Below are 22,368 nucleotides of genomic sequence, written 5' to 3' on the forward strand. Positions count from 1 at the left end.
TGAAGAGCATTCTCAATGGGACATACCTTATGACAGGTAGGCATACAAAGGTACACTTTTATATATGCATGTACAATACAACGATGGGATACGCATACCATCATGCAAACAATGAGATGCTCTTACGAGTGAAGTCAAGGACTTCGATCCATTGCCGTTATCCTATGTTATGCTGTCGTGGAAGCATCGGGTTCCATTCCCATATAATATCTATTTGTCATCCATCATATTTACATGCTCAAACGCTCAAAGAAATGGAGGAAAAAAAAATAAACACCAAGTTGAAGTCATCAAAAGGACCATCACACCCTACTACAACCCTCATTTCATCCTCAATCCATTGTATGCCGGAATCTCAGCCCATTCGTCCCTCGTAGGACTGGGCTGCAGGCTCTGGCCAATCTTGGGCCGCGACCGAAAGACGGCTTCGACATCCGATTCCTCAGCCAGCTGCTCCAACAGCTGAGTCGTCTCGCTGAGATCCTCGTCCACCCTCGGGAAGTAGCTGCCTTCCTTTCGGGGAGGCGCCTTGGCCCTTCTCAGGCTCCTACGCCGCTCCATCTGAGCCTTCTGCTGGGCCTTTTCGAACCCGGCCATGCTTCGACGAGTCCGGCTGGCAAGATCCTCTGAGTAATCCGGGTTCACAGCCGGAATTGGAGGCATGGGAGAAGGCATTATGGGGGTGGGCGGATCAAGCTCTTCATCCTCGAAGCATAGCGATTTCTTACGGCTCATCGAGAGCCGAGTCCGCTCAGCCAAGGATAACGTGTGTCGAGGCTTGGTGCGCTTCACGGGCGATGGAGTCATGCCCTTCATATCATCTGCGCCGGCCGCAAATTCCTTGGTTGGGGAGAGCCGTGGCGGGCTTTGCGGCGCCTTTTGCCTAGCAGCTGGCTTTGGTGCCTCGGGTGACCGACGATATGTCGGCGTATGGTATCCCGTAGCCTTGCGCTGCGGGGAAAGAGAAGGGGGAGCGGCAAGCGGCGAGTCGTCGAGCTGCGTCAAGTCGTAGGTGCTTCGTCCAGGAAAGTTCTTTTGGGTCGGCCGGGCTGCATCGGCCGGCAGCTCGGAGCCCCCAGGGGGCTGGGAGAGACTCGGTCGAGATATTACGGGCCTCACGGCGCGAGCGGGCGCAGTAAACTTGTCCTGCAGGGACGAGAAGGACGTAACGGAACCATCGGTGCGGAACGCATTCTCAGCATCCTCCAAGTCACTAATCTCGTCATCATCGCCAAAGCCCTCAAACGACGAGGTAGAAAGAAGGCGACGGTCGCGACGATCCTGCTTCACAGGGGCTCGCTTCCTGACGAGAGACGCAATGTCAACCTCTTTGGTCGTGATCTTTCCCAGTTCGTATTTCAGATCCGAGACCAGCGCGGCGTAATCGTCCGTCATCTGGGGCGCGTGCTGGAACAGTGCAGCTCTGGTCGGCTTGACTCTCCTACCGGTATGCAAGTCCAGGTGAGCAGAGAAGCCGAGGTCGATGCCCTTTGCCTTGGCAGCAGATGCCCTGGGCTTGGTCGGCGTGGCCCTCGTCTCGCCAAAGGTGCTTCTGCGAAAAGCATCCCACTTGCGGAGCCTGTCCCTCTGCATCTTGACCCTGCTGTCCAGCTGCTCCAAAAGGCCAACATCATCCGTGTCGAGCTCGTCGAGCCGGCCCTGCTGGGCTCGTCTCCAGACTCTGTCAAACTTGGTAGCCAGCAGGCCGCCATGCTTTGCATCTCCGCACAAGAGAGCTTCCATCCAGGCGTCGCTGCCCGACCAGTTGTGGCGCACAGTCCGTCGCATCTCTGCTCTGGCGTTGTCAGAGACGGTCTGGCCGCCGCCGTCCATCTCCTTGTACTCAAGAGCCTCTCGTCTACGGATAATCTCATCTTCCTTGTCGTCGAGAACTCTGGCGAATCCCTGGAAGCGAGCTCGAGCAGCCTCCTTGCGTTGCAAGAGCTGTCGGATAGAAGCCTTGTGGGCCATGGAGAGGGCAATCAGATGCGACTTTTCACTCTTGTAGCCCTTGTTCTCAAAGGCGAGCTCAACGACGGGCGTCACATAGCTGTGACTGGCGGCAAGGCTTTCAGAAACGACCTTTTTCAGGACGGCGGTGGAAAAAAAGGCCAGGACTTCCTCCAGCCTCTCGCCCTTGCACTCATCCAGCATCGTCTTGCGAATGATGGTGTCCCTGCCGAGGTCGCCATTTTTCTTGGCTTGCTCGAGGGCTCTGACGAGTGCGGCGCGGAGGTTGACAGACTGGAGCTGGTCGGCAGGTGGGTAGTAAGGCTTCAGCTTCTGTTGCGGAGGGAATGGAGTATTAGCCTTGGCAAATTCACCATGTCACGTCACTTGCAGGGCTTGTCTAGCAGTCAAAGGAAAGGAGGAGAGTTGGAAGATACGCACATTCGCTGCCTCGTCGGGATCCCAGATGACAAACAGCTGATACAAGGCCCATTCTACGCACTGTACTCGCCTCTTCTGGTCCTGCAAGGTGGTGCCGGAGGCGGCAAATGTCTCGGCTGTGATCTCAGGCCAGTCGGGGAGCTGGTCAAGATCTAGGAGCTTGATGTTGGTCAAAAACAGCGACAGAGGCGCCGGGCCGGGCAAGGCGATGGCCGCGCTGGAGGACGGCTCTGCAGGGGCATGGCTGGCAGTGGCTGAAGCGCCACCGGACGGGATCTCGAGAGCTTCAGGCTTGGGCCTCGCAAGGCTGCGCACAGGTCTGGCAAAGGCGGCAGCGGCAACAGCCACGGCGGCGGCTGCTCGAAGAGGGCGGTTCGAGGACGAGGGCACGCGAGAGGTACGCGTCCGAGTATGGAGCTGGGTCTGCTGGACAACAGTCGCCATATCGGGCACCCTCGTTTGCTGCCGCGCTGGATCAGATGATGACGATGCAGACGGACGATGCAAGCGAGAGATGCTTTGCGTTTGTCTCTGCCTGTGCTTTGCCTTGGTGATGTGATCTGGGGAACCACAGGGGAGAGAGCCCCAAGTATGTATATGAGACCCGGAGACAACAGACACACAGACGGAGACTGAAGAAGGTGGACTGGATGATCGGAGTCGGGAGCTCTGGTGGTGAGATCAGTGTGAGAGCGACAGGCCGGAGGAGACGTCTGATCAATTGGCCGTCACGGCAGCATCATCGTCGGGCTCGCAATTGGACTCCAAAGATCAGATCAGGTATCGCAGCGGACTGGAAACAGACGTGAGTGGCTGCAGAAGAAGGTTGAAGTTGCAGTTTGTGGAGAGCTCTGTGCCGCTGCTTGTTGTAGCCGTGCGGCAGAGGCGGATTGGCCGGCCAGCGCCTCGGCAGGGGGCCCCCCAGTGGGCTCAGTGGGCTCTGCCAGCAGACACAGTGGGCTCGCAGTGGCCCTCAGTGGCCCTGGGCGGGCCAACCAGCGGCTCCCAGGTGTCGGTGAGCGCTGCACAGGCCACTAGCTCCGGGGACAGGGCGCCCTGCGAGTATAAGGGCAGTGAGGTGTCCCGCATTTCGCAGCTCGGCTGGCCAGTGTGTTTATGAACACTTCACCTCACATACTCGTACATACATATCCTATCCTACAGCAGTTGCCGCTGCTGCATTGCTGCCGGTCGGGACGCGGAGAGGCCAATGGGGGAAGAGGGGGACGGCAGGATGAACGTTGCGTTGCAAGGGATAAGCATTGCAGGTGGCTTGTGAAGGGGGTGCTTTGATGGTGAGAACGCTGATGTGTTTGTGGCAAGGTGAACGAAAGGGCATCATCAATGGCATGGGGGAGGAGCGTGAGACATTGAACTGCAGAGATGGGCTTGGTCCAAGGTTTGTTGGCATATTCGAGCAATGCAGAGGCTTTGGGGAAAGAAGAGCGGCTAACCAGATGAATTGTAATGTCTCTGAGGACCCTTGAAGTTCATGCGTTGTACTGTAATAGCGTGAGAGATCCATGGATGCATTCATTCATCATTCAATTTTTCATTCACTCTTCCATTCTGGGTCATAAACGTATCGTATACATGCCGGCGGTGTCAGATCCTGACCTCGGCTACCGGCCTCCTAAAAGTAGCAGCTACTTCCCATTGCCCGGCTGCCTCAGGCTTCACCCTTCTTCGTCTTCTTCCAAGGTCCTCCCCAGTAAGGTATCAGATCAACATCGTCAAAGTCATCATCATCATCGCCATCGCCATCAAGCACCGGCAGACTGCCATCAACATCGCCAACATCGCCAATCAGCCCGCCATCATCACCGCCCGTGCCCGTGCCCGTGCTCGTCTCGCACATTCCCAGCCCCGCCGCCGCCCTCGCCAGCTCCCCCCCGTTGCCGTACCATGGCCCTGTCTCGACGCTCGCATTGACCGGTCCGAACAGGAACCAGGCGCTCATCGGCTGCGCCGTCACCTTCCACTGCTCCAGCCCCGGCGTGTCGCTTGAGGCCACCGCCAGTCTCCTCACCCCGACGTTGCCCGCCAGCAGATACGCCATCGAGTCGCCCCCCTGACGAGGGTAGTCCAGCATCTTGAGCGGCGCCTTCGCGTAGCCCACGGGCACGTCGTCGAGCGGTGTCGAAAAGTACGGGACGCCGTCGAGCACCACGTCGCCGTCCGAGGGCACAAACTCCTCTTCAGCCTCGCGCGAGATGCGCAGGTTGCCCTCGACCGTCCAGTGCAGGAACCCGGTGATCCACCCGGAGATGCTGTAGTCGGCGGGCCCTGCGCCACAGGAAACCAGTCGTTGCGACCGCACAATGTTCTTCCAGAAGTCCTTAGTCTCGTCGCTGTCTGGCGCGTCCCATGTGCCGACAAAGCGCGTGAGGATCGGGCGCAGCCGCTCGGCATAGTCTGCCGGCTCCTCTCCCCACTCCTTCAGCCTGTCCAGCTTCTCGAGCAGCTTCACCCAGTCGTCCCTCTCGCCCAGCAGCGTCACCTCGGGAAGGCCGCAGATGATGCCGCCGCTGAACTCAAAGTAGTGCTGCATGAGGCCCATCATCAGCACGGTGGCCGTGAGGCCATCGTTGTCGCTGCTCGTGGTGAAGCCTGGCATGATCCAGTCGAGCAGCCATTCGGTCTTGACCCTCTTCTGGATCTCGCCGCCAAACGCCGCGATCACGTCACGCCACGACAGGCGCCACACCTGGATCTCCTCTTTGCCCTCGTGGTCGACAAACAGATGTCGTACGTCTTCGGCATGCGCAGTCATGTAGAAGTTGAGCTGCGCCAGGATCTCGAACCAGACCTCGTCAGGCCGGAGGATCAAGCTCTGGTGCTGGCCCCATGCTTCGATGGCGCCTCTCACGAGACTGTCCGACGACTCATAGATCGTGCCATTGGCGAATGCATCTTGATTGTCAGCGCCAAAGTCGGCAAAGGATGACATGAGCAGCTCTGGCGAGTACGGCGTGTGTGGAGGGAACTCCTCCGGGCAGCTCTGCCGAAGCAGCTCCGACGCCGATGTCACCGTGCCGGCGATGGACAGCGGGAGTGGGTCGACGTCCGGATCGACGGGAACCGTGATGGAGGCTGCGGCGAACGGCACACGACCATAATGGCCGAAGAGGAGCAGTATCTCGAGCAGCATGGTGGTACAAGTACGACCAGCAGTCTTACTACCACAAGGGTTTGTGCAGATACTTTGCAAAGGTGACAGGGTTCAACGCCAACAGCACTCGTAGGAGCATGCACGTCTGTGCAGTGCCAAAGGTGAGTGAGGCTGCTGATATTGCAGGTGATGATGCTGATGATGCTGCTGCTGCTGCTGCTGCATGCATGCATGCAGGGCAACCCTACGAATCTACCGCTGCCCTTTTGCTCTTATGCAGCTCATGATGGCAGGTAAGAGGGGAGCTGCTTGAGCAGTCCGGAAATCTCCCAACTGGCTTTGTCACCATCAACATTCCTCGACCCTCGAATCGAATCACGAGGCGACGATATAGGGTAGAGGAGGTGTGCGAGATGTGGTATTTTTGTTTCCCTCTGAAACATTCCTTCGTTCCCACACGTACCGGAAGATGCATCCCGTCCCGACCCCGTCGAGCTTCAAAAGATGGTCTTAGACATTTCTCCATTGGAGCACTCGTGGCATTTCGTCTGGTCACGTAGGGCCACCACATGATGCTCTGTGCGATGCTGTTTCCTTTCACAGAGCCATACAGAATCGAGCGCAGACATTCGTAGACATTCTCGTGCATTTGAGGCTGAGCCAATTGCCAAATCTAGACTCGGGTTCATGGTCTGGTTACGAGAAGGTGCTGCTGCCCCTTGCATGTTCCTGATGCCGACGCTTTACTTATGCCCTCATTGGTAAATCGAATTTGGTGATGTTCCGAAGGATTCTCTAGACGGGCACCTACGTGGCATGCAGTGGCTTGGACAGCGTTCTTCTTGAGTCCTTGTATTACACAATTTGTGTCGACTGTGATATTATCTGAAGGATAAGTCAGTGGCGCTCACCGCCTTGAGCGAATATGCAAGACACTTATAAGACATCCATGATGCTCTCGCTAAGCAATTCGTTTGGTTCCAGAACCGAGTCGGCATAAAACAAGGGCCTGTCAGTAATCTTTCCGTTCCCCAACTCGTGTGAGGAATTGTCGTGCGTGAAATGCGCGCAGAAATAGGGGGCCACGAGGGGGCATGTCCATGTAGTGCTACCTGCATACTTCCTACCTACTACCTATGTACTGTCCCAGTAGGTGCTGTGATAATGCTGCAGCAAGGGCTCAAGCTGCTGAAGTGGCATGCATGAGGCTGTAAATGGCATTGCCCACTTCTGTCCAGATGTGTCTCACATCATGTTGTCCATGGTCGGCGTAGTCCGGGATTTGGTTAAATAGGTAGTACTACTACTATGCGGAGAGACGAGAATGGAGGCAGGTGCCTGTAGACTCAGCCTTGTCTTGCTTTGACCTGCTCTGCAGTGACATACCTCGAGACAACATGTTACGTATTGGAATACCTAGCGTAAGGCTGCCCCTTGAGAAAATAGAAGAAGAAGGAAAAAGAAGGGCACTAGGAATGAAATGCTCAGGGACCAATCAGCCGGCCACACATCGTGCCCTTCCTAATTGGGTAATTCTCAGGGATGCATCCATCCATCCGTCCTTCCAGCCGTCTGTCCATCCATCCATCCATATACGTACCCAAGATTAAGAGGGGGTGGTGGGACGGAACGGCATGACTGGTTGGGTGTGGGTGGTGTGCTAGCAAAGGGTATGGCATGCTTTAGCGGATGTGTGTGACGGAACTTCCATCCAATGTGTCGCCTGTCATGGCCTGGGCTGATTAATTAGCTGCCGAGCCGGAACGTGAGATGGGTTGGTTGACGGATTGGAGGAAATGTTCCTACCGAGCCGTATTGGACGGGGTGGCTGCATTTGCATCGTTAAGAAGTCTACTACTGGCTGTGGAAACTTCAGCTTGAGATCATGGTGACCTCACATTTAGATTGCCTGCTACTAGAGCTACATCTACGAGGACATTGCAATGATGGATGAAAAGGAAGGTCATGATCAAGTCTGCTTTTATTGATGTGGTATCTTGACCCGTTATGCTGCCTGCTCAGTCCATCTATAGACTGAAGCTTCCCATGAAGATATCCCGAGCACCTTTTGTTCCCGTCAAGGAATGCCCTAGCAGAGTACAAAAAAAATAGAAAACAAAAGAGACGATGCTCTATTAACCCGGAACCCAGCGCCTTGCCGTTCATTCGTGCATTCTTAACACAAGTTGTAGAAGAGAAAAAGTAGAAGTAAAAGATCAAAAGAAGCCCAAAGCCAGATGCAGTAGGCCGGTCACCACTCAGCGCCGTGAGTGATGCCGAGCTAGAACGCCAGAAGAGCCATCGCAAGTTACTCCTCCTGGCTGTCAGCCTGCACACGCTTGACAACCTCGACCAGGCGAGGGTAGATCTTCTCCGTCGGCTTGATGCCGCAGACCTTGGCGACAACGTCCTCGGGGGTGTTCTCGGACATGATGGTAGAGAGCTCCTTGGACTCGTCGTCACCCTCGACGTCCTGGAAGCGGAACGTCATCTCGATGGCGTCGAGGAGGTACTTGACGGGCATGTCGTTCTCGGCGGCCTCGGCGGCGGGGCCGATGAAGCGCTCCTTGCGCGACAGCTTCCTCAGGGGAGCGCGGCCGACACGCTCGACAGCATCCTCCAAATGGGGGTTGCCGATGCGCTTGATAATCTTGTTCATGTAGGCGAGCTGGGCCTCCTCGTCGATGCCGTGCTTGGCAACGAGCAGGTTCTTGGTCTCGGTCAGGGCGCCACGGACCTCAGCCATGATCTCCTTGTCCTGGAGAGCATCGTAGACGGTGCGCTTTCTGCGGTAGTAGCCGTGGTAGGCAGCCGTAGCGTGGCCAGTGTTGACCGTGTACAGCTTGCGCTCGATGAAGGGCTCCAGGTTGTCGACCCACTGGATGCCCTCAATGGGCGGGATGCCAATGTCCTCAAAGGGGGTCTTGTCGACAACCCACTCAAAGAACTTCTCCAGCTTCACGTCAAGGCCGGCATTGGGGTCCTGCGCCGGCACGATCCGGTCAATAGCCGAGTTGGCGTAGCGGGCACGCAGGTGGTGCGTCTCGAGACGGGCAGGATCCGTGTTCTTGGCATCCTTGATGTAGCTGGCCAGCGTGTCGGTGGCGCCAATGGCGTTCTCGCAGGCAATGACGTGCAGGGGCGTCTCGTCGTCGGAGCGGCGGTCGATGCCCTTTGCGATGACGGGAGCGATGAACTTGAGGATGTTGGGGCCGACGGAGCAGGTGACGACGTCGGCAGTGCGGATCTCCTCAACGAGGTCTTCCTCGTGAGTCCGAGAGTTGATGGCCCGGTAGTTGGTGATGACGTTTTCTGAGGTGCCCTCGGAGCCGACCTCGATGACTTTGTAGGAGGGGGTAGAGTTGATGGTATCAATCAGGTCTCCGTTGACGTCGGCAAAAACGACCTCATAGCCCGAGTTGTGGAGGAAGCAAGCAACGAAGCCACGGCCTGGAAGTTGTTAGCATTAACGAAAGACGCAGAACGGCATCTACATATAAGTGACATACCGATGTTGCCGGCGCCAAAGTGGACTGCCTTCTTGCCAGTTGCGTTGGCCATGATTGCGGTAGGTGAAGTAGGTGGAGAAGAGTAGAACAGAGAAGAGAAGTGAAGGAGTTGGAGTTGCAGAAGGAAGAGTTGGCGATGTGGTGGTTGTAGGAGGAAGAGAAAGAGAAAGAGAAATGGGAGTTTTTGTGTGGTGAAAGCTGGTTGATGATGGAGAGGAACTAAGAGTCAAGTAGGAGGAGCGGGAGTCCGGCCAGCTTTATAATAATTCGAGGATGAGTTTGACAGAGTCCACGAGAAGCACGAGAGCCACCGAAAGGCTGCTCCAGGTGGTAGCAGGACATACAGCCAGGACAGTATTACAGGCCAGAGGTCAGGTAGGGGGTCCCGATGACGATGGCGCCTCAATCGGGTCCAACAGGCGAAGAAGATGGAGGGACTTTGAAGCTGATCGACCATCGTCACAGCAGGGGGGGTGTGGACCGAGTCCAGGGAGTACATGCAGCTTGTACCGCCAGATCCACAGGGGGGGTCCCCATTCGAGAGCGCAGGTACAGGTACGAGTGGAAGTACTCGATGCTCTACATGATACAACATACAGCGGCCATCGGATGCCATTGTTGCATTGAGTGCCGTGTCAATGCCAGAGTGGTCCAGGCCTCGTGCTACGTCGTACGGGTGAGACCATCCCATCAGTCCAACAACGCATCAGGGCATGAGGTGAGAAGCAGCAGGTACCAGTACAGCTGTCCAGTGGCATGAGCCTCTCTGCTGGCCAATCATGGGGCGTGGCTTCCAGCAGGCCGTGGCGCAAGAGCCACCTTGAAAGCGGGTCGAGTGACCTTCCGTTATGTGCGGTGCAGCGTCTCTTATCTGGTACCGCCGTCTAGAAGGCAGGAACGCACCTGCATTTACGGACGATGCTGGTTCGTGCTTGCTGGTTCGTGCTTCGTACCTGCCGTGTCGCTGGTCCTTGCCGGTATCGTGGCCCATGCACGCAGTATGTAGGTACCCAGGTACTTTGAACTCCATCCACTCACTGCAGTCCGTCATTCCAACTTTGCCTCATTCTTCGCCTCGTCCATGGTTCTTCCTCGTCCCATCTCGCCATCTGGTGCCTGACTATCTCGTCTCCAGCCTGGTTCATGTCTTTCGTCTCATCTCGTCTCTGTGCGTCAGAGCATCCCAACAACGGCTGTGCAAACAACAAAACGGCCGCGCTGTGCCACATCAGCAAACCTGCAGCTGCATCATCATCATGACTGGCGTCCAGCCAGCCCGTTCTTCCCAGGAATGCCGTCAGACCGTCTCCTCGCCCTGGCTCGCCCTGCCTTTTGTCTCGCCTTGCCTTTCATTGCCTTGCCTCGTCGTGCCTCGCCTCGCCTTGCCTTGGCCCTCGCCCTTCCTGCAAACGAGATCCGTCAGCAGCAGCGTCTTGCTTTTCGACATTGGAGGGGCGCCCCATCGCTCTAAAACTGACCCGGTGGCACGCCAAACAGAAACCAAGAATTCCATGCAGGTTTGCGTCGTTTCTCATGGCCCACCGCTAGACTAACGTCATCCGGCTCACTACAACGGGCACCACGGCTGCCACTGAGGGCCTCTCGAGAGCCGCGCCGGCTCTCCAGTGGTTGCTGGTGGCGGCCTGGGGTCTCCAGTTCACCTTACGGGGGAGCCAAGGTCGCCGAAGGACCCCCCGCCGTGGGAAGCGGGTTAGTGCTCGACTGGACGTCGTTTGTGACATCACGGGCGCTTGGCCGGTTTTGCTTTCACGATGCAACACGATACACCACAGAACACGCACCATTACAGTGTGCCGAGACTTGACGATGCGACGCGATGCAGCCGCTACGGGATTACAGTTGAACCCTGCGTCAAGCCAAAGGGTTCGGCCCTCAACCCCTCAGCCCTCGGCACGCTCAGCTTATTCCCGCTCCCAGACGACATCATGCAGCCTGCCGTGTCAGCCTCGTGTCTGTGCTCGAAGCCATGGACGACAAGCGCCAGGCCCTGTTCTTCTTGTTCAATTCCTTGCGTGGCGGACAGAGAACGAGTGCGGAAGCGTTTTTGACGATGGTATAGCAAGACGGTGCACAGTCGGAGCTTGTCTGAACGCCACACCTCAGCAAATGCTATTTGGCATGTGTTTCCGAGCTTTTCCACACCCGACACCCTCTTAGTCCAACATCCCCGCCCTCGACCTATCATTTCCCATTCTGACAGCCCCCCTCTTGACCACGCCATTCCCCCCTTTGCGCGCAGATTCGGATACTTAGGGGAGGTCATGGACATCGGGCACGCGTCTTGTTGTATCTACGATCGTCGCTCACAGGGGTCCGAAGCACAATGACGTATCTTGGGGATGCCTCCACCTTGAAGTTGTTCCGCGAAAACATCACAGCTAATACCGTACAGTACAGCCAGGAGCCATGTTTCACAATGGATTCTGTAAGATGAGAGTTTCCGGCGTCCGGCACAAGCAGGCTTTCTGGAGGAAATTGACTTTCTCCTGAAGAGAAGCCATCGTCAAAGGTCCACGGCAGTCATCCTCTCCGGCTTGACCAGAAACCAGCTTATCCCCGGAAACGCTTGCAGATTACATCAACTACAACACTCCTCCCTTGCTTCGACAGTTCGAGTGTCTTTGCACCAAGGATAAGTATGGAAGAAGAGGGTTGCGTCGGCACTGCAACAAACATCCATCCGAAGCCATATCCTCGTACGGCTCAGGACTCATCTGCATATTCACGCCTCTTCCCCGTGGGAATCCCCCTCAAATGGCCGTCTCCGCTCCAACTCCTCTCACACCAATACATGACGGCGGGGAAGCATGTTAATGTCGATCTCTGCTTCTTTCTTCGTGTTGCCGCAACACACGTTGATATTTGTTCGCCATACTAGCTACCATGATGTGCATGCCAGCCCTTGCTTCCAACTCGTCCTCTAATGTAAGTTGACGTCGGGTTGCACTTCAAATCCAACAGGTTTTCCTTCATTTCGTCTCGTTACAGCATGTCTCACCCCAGCGGACGAGACACATTCGCGTTAAATCACTCGTCACGAGAAAACAGGTTGTGAGACGTGCAGGTGCCCATTGGCATCACGACACATTGCAAACGCGGCAGACCGGTGGACGATGATAATGGCTTCAAGCTGGCTGGTTGTCCATCGACAAACGACCCTGTCCATCGAGCCTCGGCCGTGCTACCCGCTAAAGTCGACAAGAGCCGTCTAATTGTGTCAAGCATGTTGGCCTCGGGTTCATTGTCAATCTACTTAATACAGTATTGCATATACATAGAAAGCATTCACGGAGGCCACCAGGAGACTAGACGCCCCAACATCCACGACGGCTCATTGAAGCCGTCCCAGCATGGATTATCCGCCATTGCAACCACTCACAGCCACGCGCGGTTGTCGGACCCAGACGCCAAGTCTCAGCCAGAAGACGGGCCGACACATGGACGAGTGTTTGCGCGCTTTTTCCATTGGCACCAGCAGATAGCAGCGTGTATCCTAAGCAGCCATGGGTAGCTCGGTTTGCTTCACGATGTCTCTTGTCGGCGTCGTTCTTTGGCCCAGTCGCGGGTAGCTGATACCGTACATTGTAAGATAGGGCAAATGGTTGAGATTCGCCTGCTACGACGCCCTTGATGCGTCGTATGTCGATAGAGCAGCAGCCACGTTGCAGAGGCCCCCTGACAACGAGCTCACCGCAATACGCCGCGGCTCCTAGACGAGACCTCGAGTCGAATCAACGCCGTTCGTGCTCATGCACATCAGCTTCCTCCGGCCGCATTCGCGAGCCCCCGGGACGACGGACCCAATGGCGTCCCAGCGACGGTGCATCGCGTTAGCAGGTACTTGCATGTTCGCCAGCGTTACCCTGCGGCTGCTTGGGACTTTGCATCACCGCACGGCTGCTCTCCCCGAACTCCCCAAAGCAGCGCCTCCGCCGGCTCCGAGGGGGCAGCTCCACCGCACCGCCCGTGAGTAACCGGCCAACCACCGTCCGCCTCCGTGCGCGATTATGGAGACCACCGTTTCGCGTCCTCTTGGCGGCATGAGGCCAGGGGATGCAAGGGGGCGGGCAAAAAGGGCGCAGAAGGCGCTGGCTGTTATCGTGGCTCGGTATCGAGCCTATCCAGGCAAAGGCCGGGATGCAGGGGGAGCACGTTGGTTTGCTGGGACCGTCATGGACGGTGGCGGTTTAGTAGGCGGCAACAGGCGGCAGGGGGAGAAGCTGGACATGACTCGGATTCCCCGAATGACGGTGATGATATTACAAGGCAATGGCAAACGGACAGAGGCCATATCATGTCACGATACACTCAACTCACCTTCGTCAGCCCGCCTCTACTAAGCCTGAGGAGCAGAACACATGCCGCCCCCTATCGCTGAGCCATATTCGCTGTCTCGTGCATGAGCACCCACGGCAGCTAATATGATGTGTCAGTAGCTCACCCCTCCAGGATTGCCCGAGATAACGGCGAAACAGTCATCCACCAGAGAATCCCACGATATCAGCGGCGGGTTATTATTGACCATGTGTGTTGGGTCCCCAAATCTGCGCCCGCCTAATTGCCACCCTTTTGATTGTCGCTGCCACGCTGAGTTTTAATACATACGGCTGCATGTGTTTCTTCCGGGCATGTGTTTGCTTTGGCTGCCTCTCGTCTCCCTCGGGGTGTCATGCTGGCCGAGAGAGTCTTTCGTCGATAGTCTCAAAGTGCCGATCTGAGGCAGGATCTGAGGCAGGCAGGGCGAGCTGATCAACACAGATGACGACGGCTAGTAATGATTCATCCTAGCGACGTCGACGTCTAGTCTCTGACAAACGCCTTCACGATCGATCTCGGGCACGTCACGTTCGTATAACGCAGGCCACTTTTAATCGACAGGCAAAAAGTGTCACTGCGCTTTCAGCCAGCCATATTAGCCTCCCTCAGCCCGGCTCTCCAAGCCTTGTCCCGCGCATTCACCCACTCGGCGCTCCATACCGAGCCCTTCCGACTGCTTTAATAGGAAGCATGGGAACATTGGCAGCCAACCAGCTTCTTCGCCAGATGGCCCGTCCCTACGGATTCTCGTTACTAGGACTTGTATGTATGTAGCACTGCGCTTCCGAAGAAAGATGCCAGGTTGATGGGATGGCATTCCCATTCTCAGCCCCTCCATTTGCCCATCTATCCATCTGTGCAGCAGCTGTGTTATTCCCGGCCTGTCCTGTTACATCTACTGTACATACAGCTGGTCAATTCAATGTAATAACCGCTCATCACCGCAAATACAACCATCCCGCATGTTGGCGGTTGCATCCTTTTCGTTCTCCATGTCCCCGTCTTCCCGCCTCCCCTCCCCCATATGACCTTCCCAATGAGCGCGTGTGCATCCTGCGCCCCGGAAAATAATCTGAGGGAGAATGGGTTGCTGTGGAGAAGGACGAAAAAAACGTGGTAGGGTTAGATGGAGAGAACCACATGCTAGTGCTCTCTCCGTCTTGTAGTACTACTACCTACTACTAGCATGAAAGTTCGTCCGTTCGCCCAGGTGTGGAGAGGCATATTCTGTGCGTCGTCTGGGACTCAGTTGACGCTGAGCTTTAATACTTCATCGACACGGGTGCATGCCTATGAATACAGAGATTGGTAAGGTAGCATTATGATTAACAGGTGGGTGTGTTTGTAGGCAAGCTACTGCATGTACATGTGCAGTCCTTGGAGAGGAACATTGGAGAGGAACTTCATTACAACTTTCGGAGGCGAGGAGGAGCAGCAATATCATGATGCTTGCGATCACGATCATGGTGATGATCCTTGTGACAAGACTCCCACGACGAGAGGCACTTACTCTTGCTCCAGTACTTGACATCAGAGCAGATGAGATTTCCATTAGTGACCCCTACTCCTTGCTCACACAACCTACCTACCTAGTCACATCGAAAGGGAAAAAAAGATCTCATTTACCAAGTGCATTGGTTCACGTCACTTTTGTTCTTTTACTTTGATATCGACTTACTTCATCTCCAGTTTTTTCCCATTATTTGCATCATCCTTCACGTTGGTACCGTCATCAGCTCAGGGGGAAAAAGCTCTCATCTACTCGACCCATTGTTTCGCGTCATTTCTCCCGTTGTGAGAGGTAGGTATTGATTTATTCATTTGTTCTGCTTTTGTTTTCATTATTTACATCAGAGACTCATCGCTTGCCGTCCATCCCTACATCCACCTTGTTTTTTCTTGTGTTTCTTTTGCTACAAATCCCTTGCCATGACAGCTACGTCTTAGATCTTGGCAAACGACTTGAAAGCTCCAATGAGACCGCCAGTGGAAGCGTCGTGGCCCTCACCGTTGCCGGGCTCGTCGAGCTCCTTGAGAATCTTCTTGGCAAGGACCTTGCCCAGCTCGACGCCCCATTGGTCGAAGCTGTTGATGTCCCAGACGGCGCCCTCGACAAAGGTCAGGTGCTCGTAGTAGGCAATGAGGGCGCCCAGCTCGGCAGGGCCAATGACGTCGCCGACGAGGATGGACGTGGTCGGGCGGTTGCCCAGGAAGCGCTTGTGGGGGATGAGCTCCTCGGGGGTGCCCTCGGCGCGCAGCTGGTCGTCCGTCTTGCCGACCATGAGGGCCTCGGCCTGGGCGAAGTAGTTGGAGGCGAGCATCTTCTGGTGCAGGTTGTCGTGGATGGGGTTGTGCGACTTGGCCGCCAGGATGAAGTCGGCGGGAATCAGCTTAGTGCCCTGGTGGACGAGCTGGAAGAAGGAGTGCTGGGCGTTGGTGCAGGGCTCGCCAAAGAGGATGGAGCCTGGTGATGGGCGGATTGGTTAGTCTCGTGCAAGGTAAAGAATATCCCCAGAGGCAGCATATACGTACCAGTGGTGTACTTGGCGGAGGAGCCGTCAGAGGTAATGGCCTTGCCGTTGGACTCCATGGACAGCTGCTGGAGGTAGGCGGCGAATCGGTGGAGGTATTGGTCGAAACTAACAGCTCTCGTTCAGCATACACTGTTCATCCAGTTCAGGGGCAAAGGCCAAAACTTACGGAGCAACCAGGCGAGTCTGGGCCTGGAAAAAGTCAGCGTACCAGACGCCGAGCAGACCTCCAATGACGGGAATGTTGTCCCTCAGGGGCGTCTCGCGGAAGTGCTTGTCCATGGCGTGGGCACCAGCCAGGAACTTGTGGAAGTTGTCGTAGCCAACGTAGAGGGCGACGCTCAGGCCGATGGCGCTCCAGACGGAGTAGCGGCCGCCGACCCAGCTTTCGAAGCCGAACATGTTAGCCTTGTCGATGCCGAACTTGGTGACCTCCTCCTCGTTGGTGGACAGGGCCACAAAGTGCTTGGCCACGTCTCCCTTGCCGCCCGTCTTCTCGATGAACCATGCCTTGGCGGTGTTGGCGTTGGTGATGGTCTCTGCGGTGGTGAAAGTCTTGGAGGCGATGAGGAAGAGGGTGGTCTCGGGGTCGGAGGCCTTGAGAGCCTCGGCCATGTGAGTGCCGTCGATGTTGGAGACGAAGTGCAGCGTCATATCGGGGGCACCGTAGTGCTTGAGAGCCTCAGTGACCATGACAGGGCCGCTGTAGAAAAGAAGACGGTGGGTTAGAAGAAACAACTTGTCGAGAGACGCGTTCAAGTAGCTCGGAAACTCACAGGTCAGAGCCGCCAATGCCGACATTGACAATGTTGGTCAGCTTCTTGCCGGTGTAGCCCACCCACTCGCCGCTGCGAACCTGCTCGGAGAACTCCTTCATGTGCTGCAGGACGCTGTTGACGCCGTTGGGGCCGTTCATGACGTCCTGGCCCTCGACCTTCATCTCCCAGCCGCCGACATTTCGCAGGGCAGTGTGGTAAACGGCGCGGTTCTCGGTGAAGTTGATCTTGTCGCCACGGAACATGGCATCGCGCTTGCGCTCGACGCCGGCCTCGTCGGCGAGCTTGACAAGCAGGTCGAGCGTCTCGTTGGTCAGGAAGTTCTTGCTGAAGTCGAAGAGGATGTCGGCCGAGACGCCGTCGGACTTGAAGGTGCGGGAGAACTTGTTGAATCGGTCGGCGTCGGAGGCGAAGGCTTCCTTAAGGACAAAGTTCTTGGCGATGTCATCGCGGTGAGCCTGGAGCTCCGACCAGGCGGGGAGGGTGTTTGTCGGGGCCATTGTTGGAAGGTTGTGGTTGAAGTAGGAGTTCTGGATTGAAGCAGAGAAGAGGTTAATGATTGTGGAACGGATTGAGCAAAGCAGTTTGAAGTGACAATCAGCCACCAGGTGAAGTAAAAGGTCTGCTTCTATCAAAGCAAGGCAGAGCAAGGGCTTGAGTCAATTGGGCGAGGGTATCGTGAAGACGAGGAGAGACCAGGGACAAAGGTAGCTAGGGAAGAGCAACATATAAACAGCTCATGGGCTATCACTGCAGCACGGCTCGAGGCATGGAGTCGAGGTCGGAAGTGGTTAAGGCTGCACGGCCCCAGTCCGAGCAGAAGCAATGCATAGAATCCGGGCAACGCGGAAGCCGGCGCTGATGCTGATGCATGGCTGAGTGATGGACGGATCTGAAGTGGTAAGTGGTGGGGGTGGCGTAGATGCAGGAGAGAAGCTGGTTCCCCTCGTGTTTGTGTGTATCCGACGATGATGCGATGCGGGGTGAAGCAGGATCAGGAGGAGGAGGAGGAGGAGCAGCAGCAGCAATAGAAGAAGAGACAGAAGAGAGAAGAGCTTACCGAGGATATCTGATGAGGTGGGTAGAGGTCGGCGAGTGTAGAGGAGGAAGAATGAGACGAAGCTGTGTAAGATGGTGGTGGGAAGCGAAGCAGACGAGATCGAAATGCCTCACGACGAGTGCCGGGAAAGAGAAGAAGATGGAAAAGCACGGCAGAGGCTTCGTAGGCAGCAGCAAACCTAAGCTGGAGCTCCCAGGCAAATTGGATCCAAGTCGAAGCTGGAGCTTATGGATCAATTGGCCTGGCCTGATGCTAAGACGAACACTTTCTATGGAGATTGCACTCCAGAGCCCCTCCTTTGCCCAACCCACCGAACCTTCAGGGTATGACCTCACTGGCGAACCGCTGGAACTTGGCTGGCCAGTTGCCGTGCTTGCTGGGCGGGTTACCTAAGCGATGTGGATACCCGACAGGCTGCGGCCCGCTTAGCTAAGCAGATGTCGAAACATGGGATCAAACGCAATGGTTGAACGGTCGAGCACTTAAGGTTGGTAATGTATCAATGCATCAGTCAGTCAGTCAGTCATGGGATCCGATGCTGGGGCTATGTAGTACCTAATTTGAGGCTCCAAGTCGACATTGACTTCTCACAACTTCGGTAACTGCCGTCGGTTGATTCTCTTCGGAAAGTTCCGGTCGTGATTGATCAGACCACTGGACAACTGTACATACATATACCGTATGTTCACGTCATATGTCGCCAACATTCAACACGACATCACCGTTACGCTCTAGGTATGTATTCGTGCAACAATTCAACGAACTCGGAGTCATCTTGGCTACAAAGCAACCTTTACCGACAACTGGCTTCGACCCGTCCATCCGTCCGTCCGTCCGTCCGTCCGTCCACCGCATTTGCCTCGTCCTTGCCTTGCATTGCCATTTACTTCTCGCCAGACGAGCCTCCTCGACCTTAAACCGCGCTTGACTAGTACCTCTCTGCAAGAGATTGAGTCGCTTAGAGAAAAATAGAAAAGAAAAGACGGGTTAAAAAAAACAAGAAGGAGTCAACTCCAAACATGATTTCCTGCTAAACTCCATAGACGTATGGCCCATCATGCAATTGTTCAAGCCAACGTTGGACAGTGTCCCACGCCTCTCCGCCTCCCCCCCTCGCACGTCCAAAGGCTCTCTCTCCGTGTCTGCTCTCGTCGCATTCTCCCCCACGCTACCCGTCTTTTCGTTCCAAATCTTGGTTCTAGATCTAGTCTCAACTCAAATTGGTATCCGCCGGAAAAGAAAATATAAAACGTGTCCAGACTCTTAGTTGTCCTGGAGACTGCCCACAAACGAAGGATCTCTAACGCTTCCGCCGGCATCTCCGAGGCCTGCAATCGGGCGGTTGTAGCTGAAGCCCTGGAACTGGTCCTGCATCGTCTGCGAGAGCATCGGGCCCTCCACATACGAATCCTGGGGCGCCTCGGACGTGAACTCTGGATCAAAGTTGGCCGTGTCCATGGCATCCGTCTAGAGCCAAAGCGTTAGCAAGCCAATTCAGGGGCATGTTTCAGTCACTCGGGGGATTTAGACTTACCACGCTGGGCTTGAAAGTAGGCTCGTACTTTCGCTGCAGGAGCTTGCGCCAGTCAATGTCATGGAAGAACGGATGGGCCTTGATCTCGGCTGAGCCATTAGCCCCGAGTCGCTTCTTCGGATCCCGGTTGAGCAGCTTGGTCAAGAGGTCCTTGGCAGCAGGAGGGACCACGTCCGAGAAGTGCAGCGGCTCCGACAGGATCTTCCGGTACATCTCGTTGGTGTTCTCGTCGTAGAACGGAGGGAGACCCGTCAACATCTCGTAGAGCAAAACGCCCAGCGTCCACCAGTCAACCGTCTTGTTGTAACCCTGGCCAAGCAGAAGCTCGGGGGCGAGGTACTCTGGCGTGCCGCAGAACGTGTTCGTCCGGTCTTCGTCCTTCATGTCCAGCTTGCACAGGCCAAAGTCGCACAGCGCAATGTGGCCCTGGTAGTCGAGCAAAATGTTCTCCGGCTTCAGATCTCGGTAGATGACGCTAAAACCATGCAAGCACTCCAAGGCACAGAGAAGCTCGGCCGTGTAAAACCTTGACCTGTTGACGTCAAAGCGGTGTTCTTTCTGCAAGTGGTGGAAGAGCTCGCCTCCATTCACGAAAGCAAGCACAAAGTACAGCTTCTCGGGCGACTGGAAGCTGAACTTGAGCGGGACGATGAAGGGATTGTTGATCTGCGCCAGCACAGATCGTTCGGCAAGCGTGTGGGCAACCTCTGACCGAGAAATGATGTGCGCCTTTCGGATCGTCTTGAGCGCATAGATCCGGTTGGTATCCTTCTTGCGCACCTGCATCACCTTGCCGAAGCTGCCCTTGCCGACGACCTTGAGCAGCTCAAAGTCCTCAATCTTGAGCTTGCCAGCCCGCGTCTCCACAAACTCAACACCGACCTTGATCCTGCCGGTGCCATACTGGACATCCACCCACTCGACGCCAGAGTGGCCCTCTCCCTTCTGACGCTGGGCATCGGCTGCCTTTTCGCGGTCCTTCTTGCTGGACTTTGCGTCATCAGTCGTAGGCTGTCGCTCCTCAAACCGGGGGTTTATGCGGGCCACGCCCAGGAAGATGTCCTGGCTGCGTCCAGACCCTGGGGGAGCCGCAGGATTTCGCATGTACAGGTGGATGACCAACTCCGTCACTCTAGAAACGTCGAATTTGTATTGGGTGTTTCCACCTGCCCACAGAGGGTTCTCCGGGCTTCCCTCGACGGAGTTGACAAACACCTGCACCTTGTCGAAGTCGATCAGCGCATAGGGCATGTACTTGCCCGAGATTCGGCCATGGTTGGTAGGGAGCGAGCCGAAGCCGCCGCCCGACGAGTGCGGCCGCGCTCCGTTGGTATACGATCCGGCAACGCGCTGGCCATCTGGACGCACAGAGCCGGCCAAGGCGCCGCCCGACGAGCGCGAGCTCTGGTGGCTGGAGGCGAAGGCGCTGCGGTGCTGTTCGGGGAGGGAGAAGCCCTGGCCCTCGTGGATGGTGACAACCAGGATGCCAGGCTTCTTCACAACGGGCGCCTGCGACAGGGCTTCTGAGGCAGCTGGCGAGAGGGGACAAGAGCAGTTAGAAGAGGCATGTACAGCGCATCGATCACGGGGAGGGGTGCTCACCGATGGCATTCTCGCTGGTCGGCGTGGTGGCGCCGGGGCTGGTCCCCTTTTCGTCTTTGTCGGTGATGGTGGAGGTCGACGGCGACCGGGAAAACGCGCTCAGCGGGCCGAGATGCGTATCTTTGAGTTCTGCGCAAGGCCAGTCAGTCTCGTTTTGCCAGTCGAAGGGAGATGGAGATGGGCTCGTTGGTGGACGGAACGTCGGGGACAATGGGAAAAGGAGAGACATACTCTTGGTCAGCTTCCACGACATGGTGACGGGTCCCGGCTCAGCCGCTCAGCGGGATAACGGATGCGAACGAGGGAAGAAGAGAAAAGAGAGGGACAGAAACGATGGAAGATGGAAGATAGAAGCGAAGGTGAAGGAGCGGATGTGACAGATGACAGTCGGGCGAGCAGCCAATCTGGCCGGGAGATAAGCAGCCGACAGGCGGAAGAGATGGAAATTGAGGTGGATGGATGGAGGAGCAGCCAGCCAAGCAGCAGCAGCTGGAGGCGATGTGACCAGACGGGCGACTGTTCCAAGGTTCCCGTCCTTGGGGTTTTAGCGCAGGCAGCCCGCCAATCGACCCAAGGATGGAACCCCGCAGCGGTTGAGGTTCCAGTTGCTCAAGGCGCTGCAGCGAGGGAGGGCGGCCCCTATTTCGAGGTGGGTTATAGCGCTGTGGGCTGTGTCGGGTGCGGGCTGCTTGTGTTTGGAGGTCTGATTCAGCGTCAACAATCTCCGACGGCAGCAGCAGATGCAGCAAACGTGAAGAGACACGACGTGGAACTGGGAAGAAATGAAGCGGGAATAATTGAGGCTGCAACAAGAGGGGCAAGTGATCAGGCCGATTAGTACATACCTTATCCGGGCTGTATCTGAAAGCTTGGACACAGACGTCGCTGCTCGACAATCAGGACGAGGCGAAGCAGCCGCGAAGGAATCTGGGGCAAACTGAGCACTGGAGCAGTGCGGCCGGAGCTGGAGCCCGCCCAAATTCAGGGACCGGGCTGCGGGTAACGACCGCTGTAGCAGCCGCTAGTAGCCTCGACCATTCAGTGCAGGTGGGCTCTCGCGTAGCCTGCAGCGGGCGCTAGACACACGGTGCGTGTCGCAGATCGTAGGCACGCGGTACGGTGTCTGGGCTGGGCCTTGGCGCGGTGCGACAGCGGTTTCAGAAGGAAGTCTGGGGATCGGATTGGGTGCTGCGTCGATCGTGGCCGCGGGCCAAGCACAGTGCACGGTTTGCTGCATGGTGCCAAAGTACATGAGTATGTAAGCGGGAGTTCACTCTGGGTCTACAGTACCGTGTCATTGTCATGGAGCGGGAGAGACAACGCGGCGAAACACAAATCAGTAGAAGTGAGCATTTACATACATTGCTGCGATTTCTAGAGAGTGATCAGACAATCGAGTTACCTATTTTTCATCCCGAGCCATACTACTATCATCACAATTTCCTAAGAAGCAGAGTGAGACGGTACGTCATTGATGGGCAGGGCAGCTGTTCCTGGTCCCACACCCGATACACC

At 56.2% G+C, this 22,368-nt stretch overlaps 5 protein-coding genes across 5 annotated transcripts; all 5 read right to left on the bottom strand.

Moving 5' to 3' along the window:
* Positions 1–1,338: 1,338 nt before the first annotated feature.
* On the bottom strand, positions 1,339–2,628 carry TRIREDRAFT_30075 (uncharacterized protein; the record flags this gene model as incomplete). The annotated part of the gene is made up of 3 exons (XM_006969118.1): positions 1,339–1,916; positions 2,001–2,205; positions 2,392–2,628. Coding segments are annotated over 3 exons (1,020 nt in total), but the record flags the coding sequence as incomplete, so codon positions are not given.
* A 1,684-nt stretch (positions 2,629–4,312) lies between these two features.
* TRIREDRAFT_69479 (uncharacterized protein) lies at positions 4,313–5,542 on the bottom strand (the record flags this gene model as incomplete). Its single annotated transcript, XM_006969199.1, has 1 exon — positions 4,313–5,542. A coding segment is annotated over one exon (1,230 nt), but the record flags the coding sequence as incomplete, so codon positions are not given.
* Positions 5,543–7,489: 1,947 nt separating this feature from the next.
* TRIREDRAFT_52267 (uncharacterized protein) lies at positions 7,490–9,163 on the bottom strand. The gene is made up of 2 exons (XM_006969200.1): positions 9,013–9,163; positions 7,490–8,953 (listed from the first exon to the last, which is right to left on the bottom strand). The coding sequence occupies exons 1-2, from the start codon at positions 9,062–9,064 to the stop codon at positions 7,812–7,814; spliced, it is 1,194 nt and encodes a 397-aa protein (XP_006969262.1). The 5' UTR covers positions 9,065–9,163; the 3' UTR covers positions 7,490–7,811.
* A 6,130-nt stretch (positions 9,164–15,293) lies between these two features.
* TRIREDRAFT_5776 (glucose-6-phosphate isomerase) lies at positions 15,294–17,157 on the bottom strand (the record flags this gene model as incomplete). The annotated part of the gene is made up of 4 exons (XM_006969109.1): positions 15,294–15,814; positions 15,883–15,989; positions 16,051–16,584; positions 16,658–17,157. The coding sequence occupies 4 exons, from the start codon at positions 17,155–17,157 to the stop codon at positions 15,294–15,296; spliced, it is 1,662 nt and encodes a 553-aa protein (XP_006969171.1).
* A 1,823-nt stretch (positions 17,158–18,980) lies between these two features.
* On the bottom strand, positions 18,981–21,106 carry pkt1 (serine threonine protein kinase; the record flags this gene model as incomplete). Its single annotated transcript, XM_006969201.1, has 3 exons — positions 18,981–19,184; positions 19,252–20,783; positions 20,854–21,106. The coding sequence occupies 3 exons, from the start codon at positions 21,104–21,106 to the stop codon at positions 18,981–18,983; spliced, it is 1,989 nt and encodes a 662-aa protein (XP_006969263.1).
* Positions 21,107–22,368: the final 1,262 nt, after the last annotated feature.

The sequence above is a fragment of the Trichoderma reesei genome (assembly GCF_000167675.1).
Source record: "Trichoderma reesei QM6a unplaced genomic scaffold TRIREscaffold_29, whole genome shotgun sequence".
In the NCBI taxonomy this organism is placed as follows: Eukaryota; Fungi; Ascomycota; class Sordariomycetes; order Hypocreales; family Hypocreaceae; genus Trichoderma; species Trichoderma reesei.

Excerpts from the sequence above, each read along its gene's own strand:
- TRIREDRAFT_52267 (XM_006969200.1), bottom strand. The coding sequence starts at position 9,064 with ATGGCCAACGCAACTGGCAAGAAGGCAGTCCACTTTGGCGCCGGCAAC. Across the intron at positions 8,954-9,012 it reads CTTTGGCGCCGGCAACATCG|GCCGTGGCTTCGTTGCTTGC; the intron begins GTATGTCACTTA and ends AACAACTTCCAG.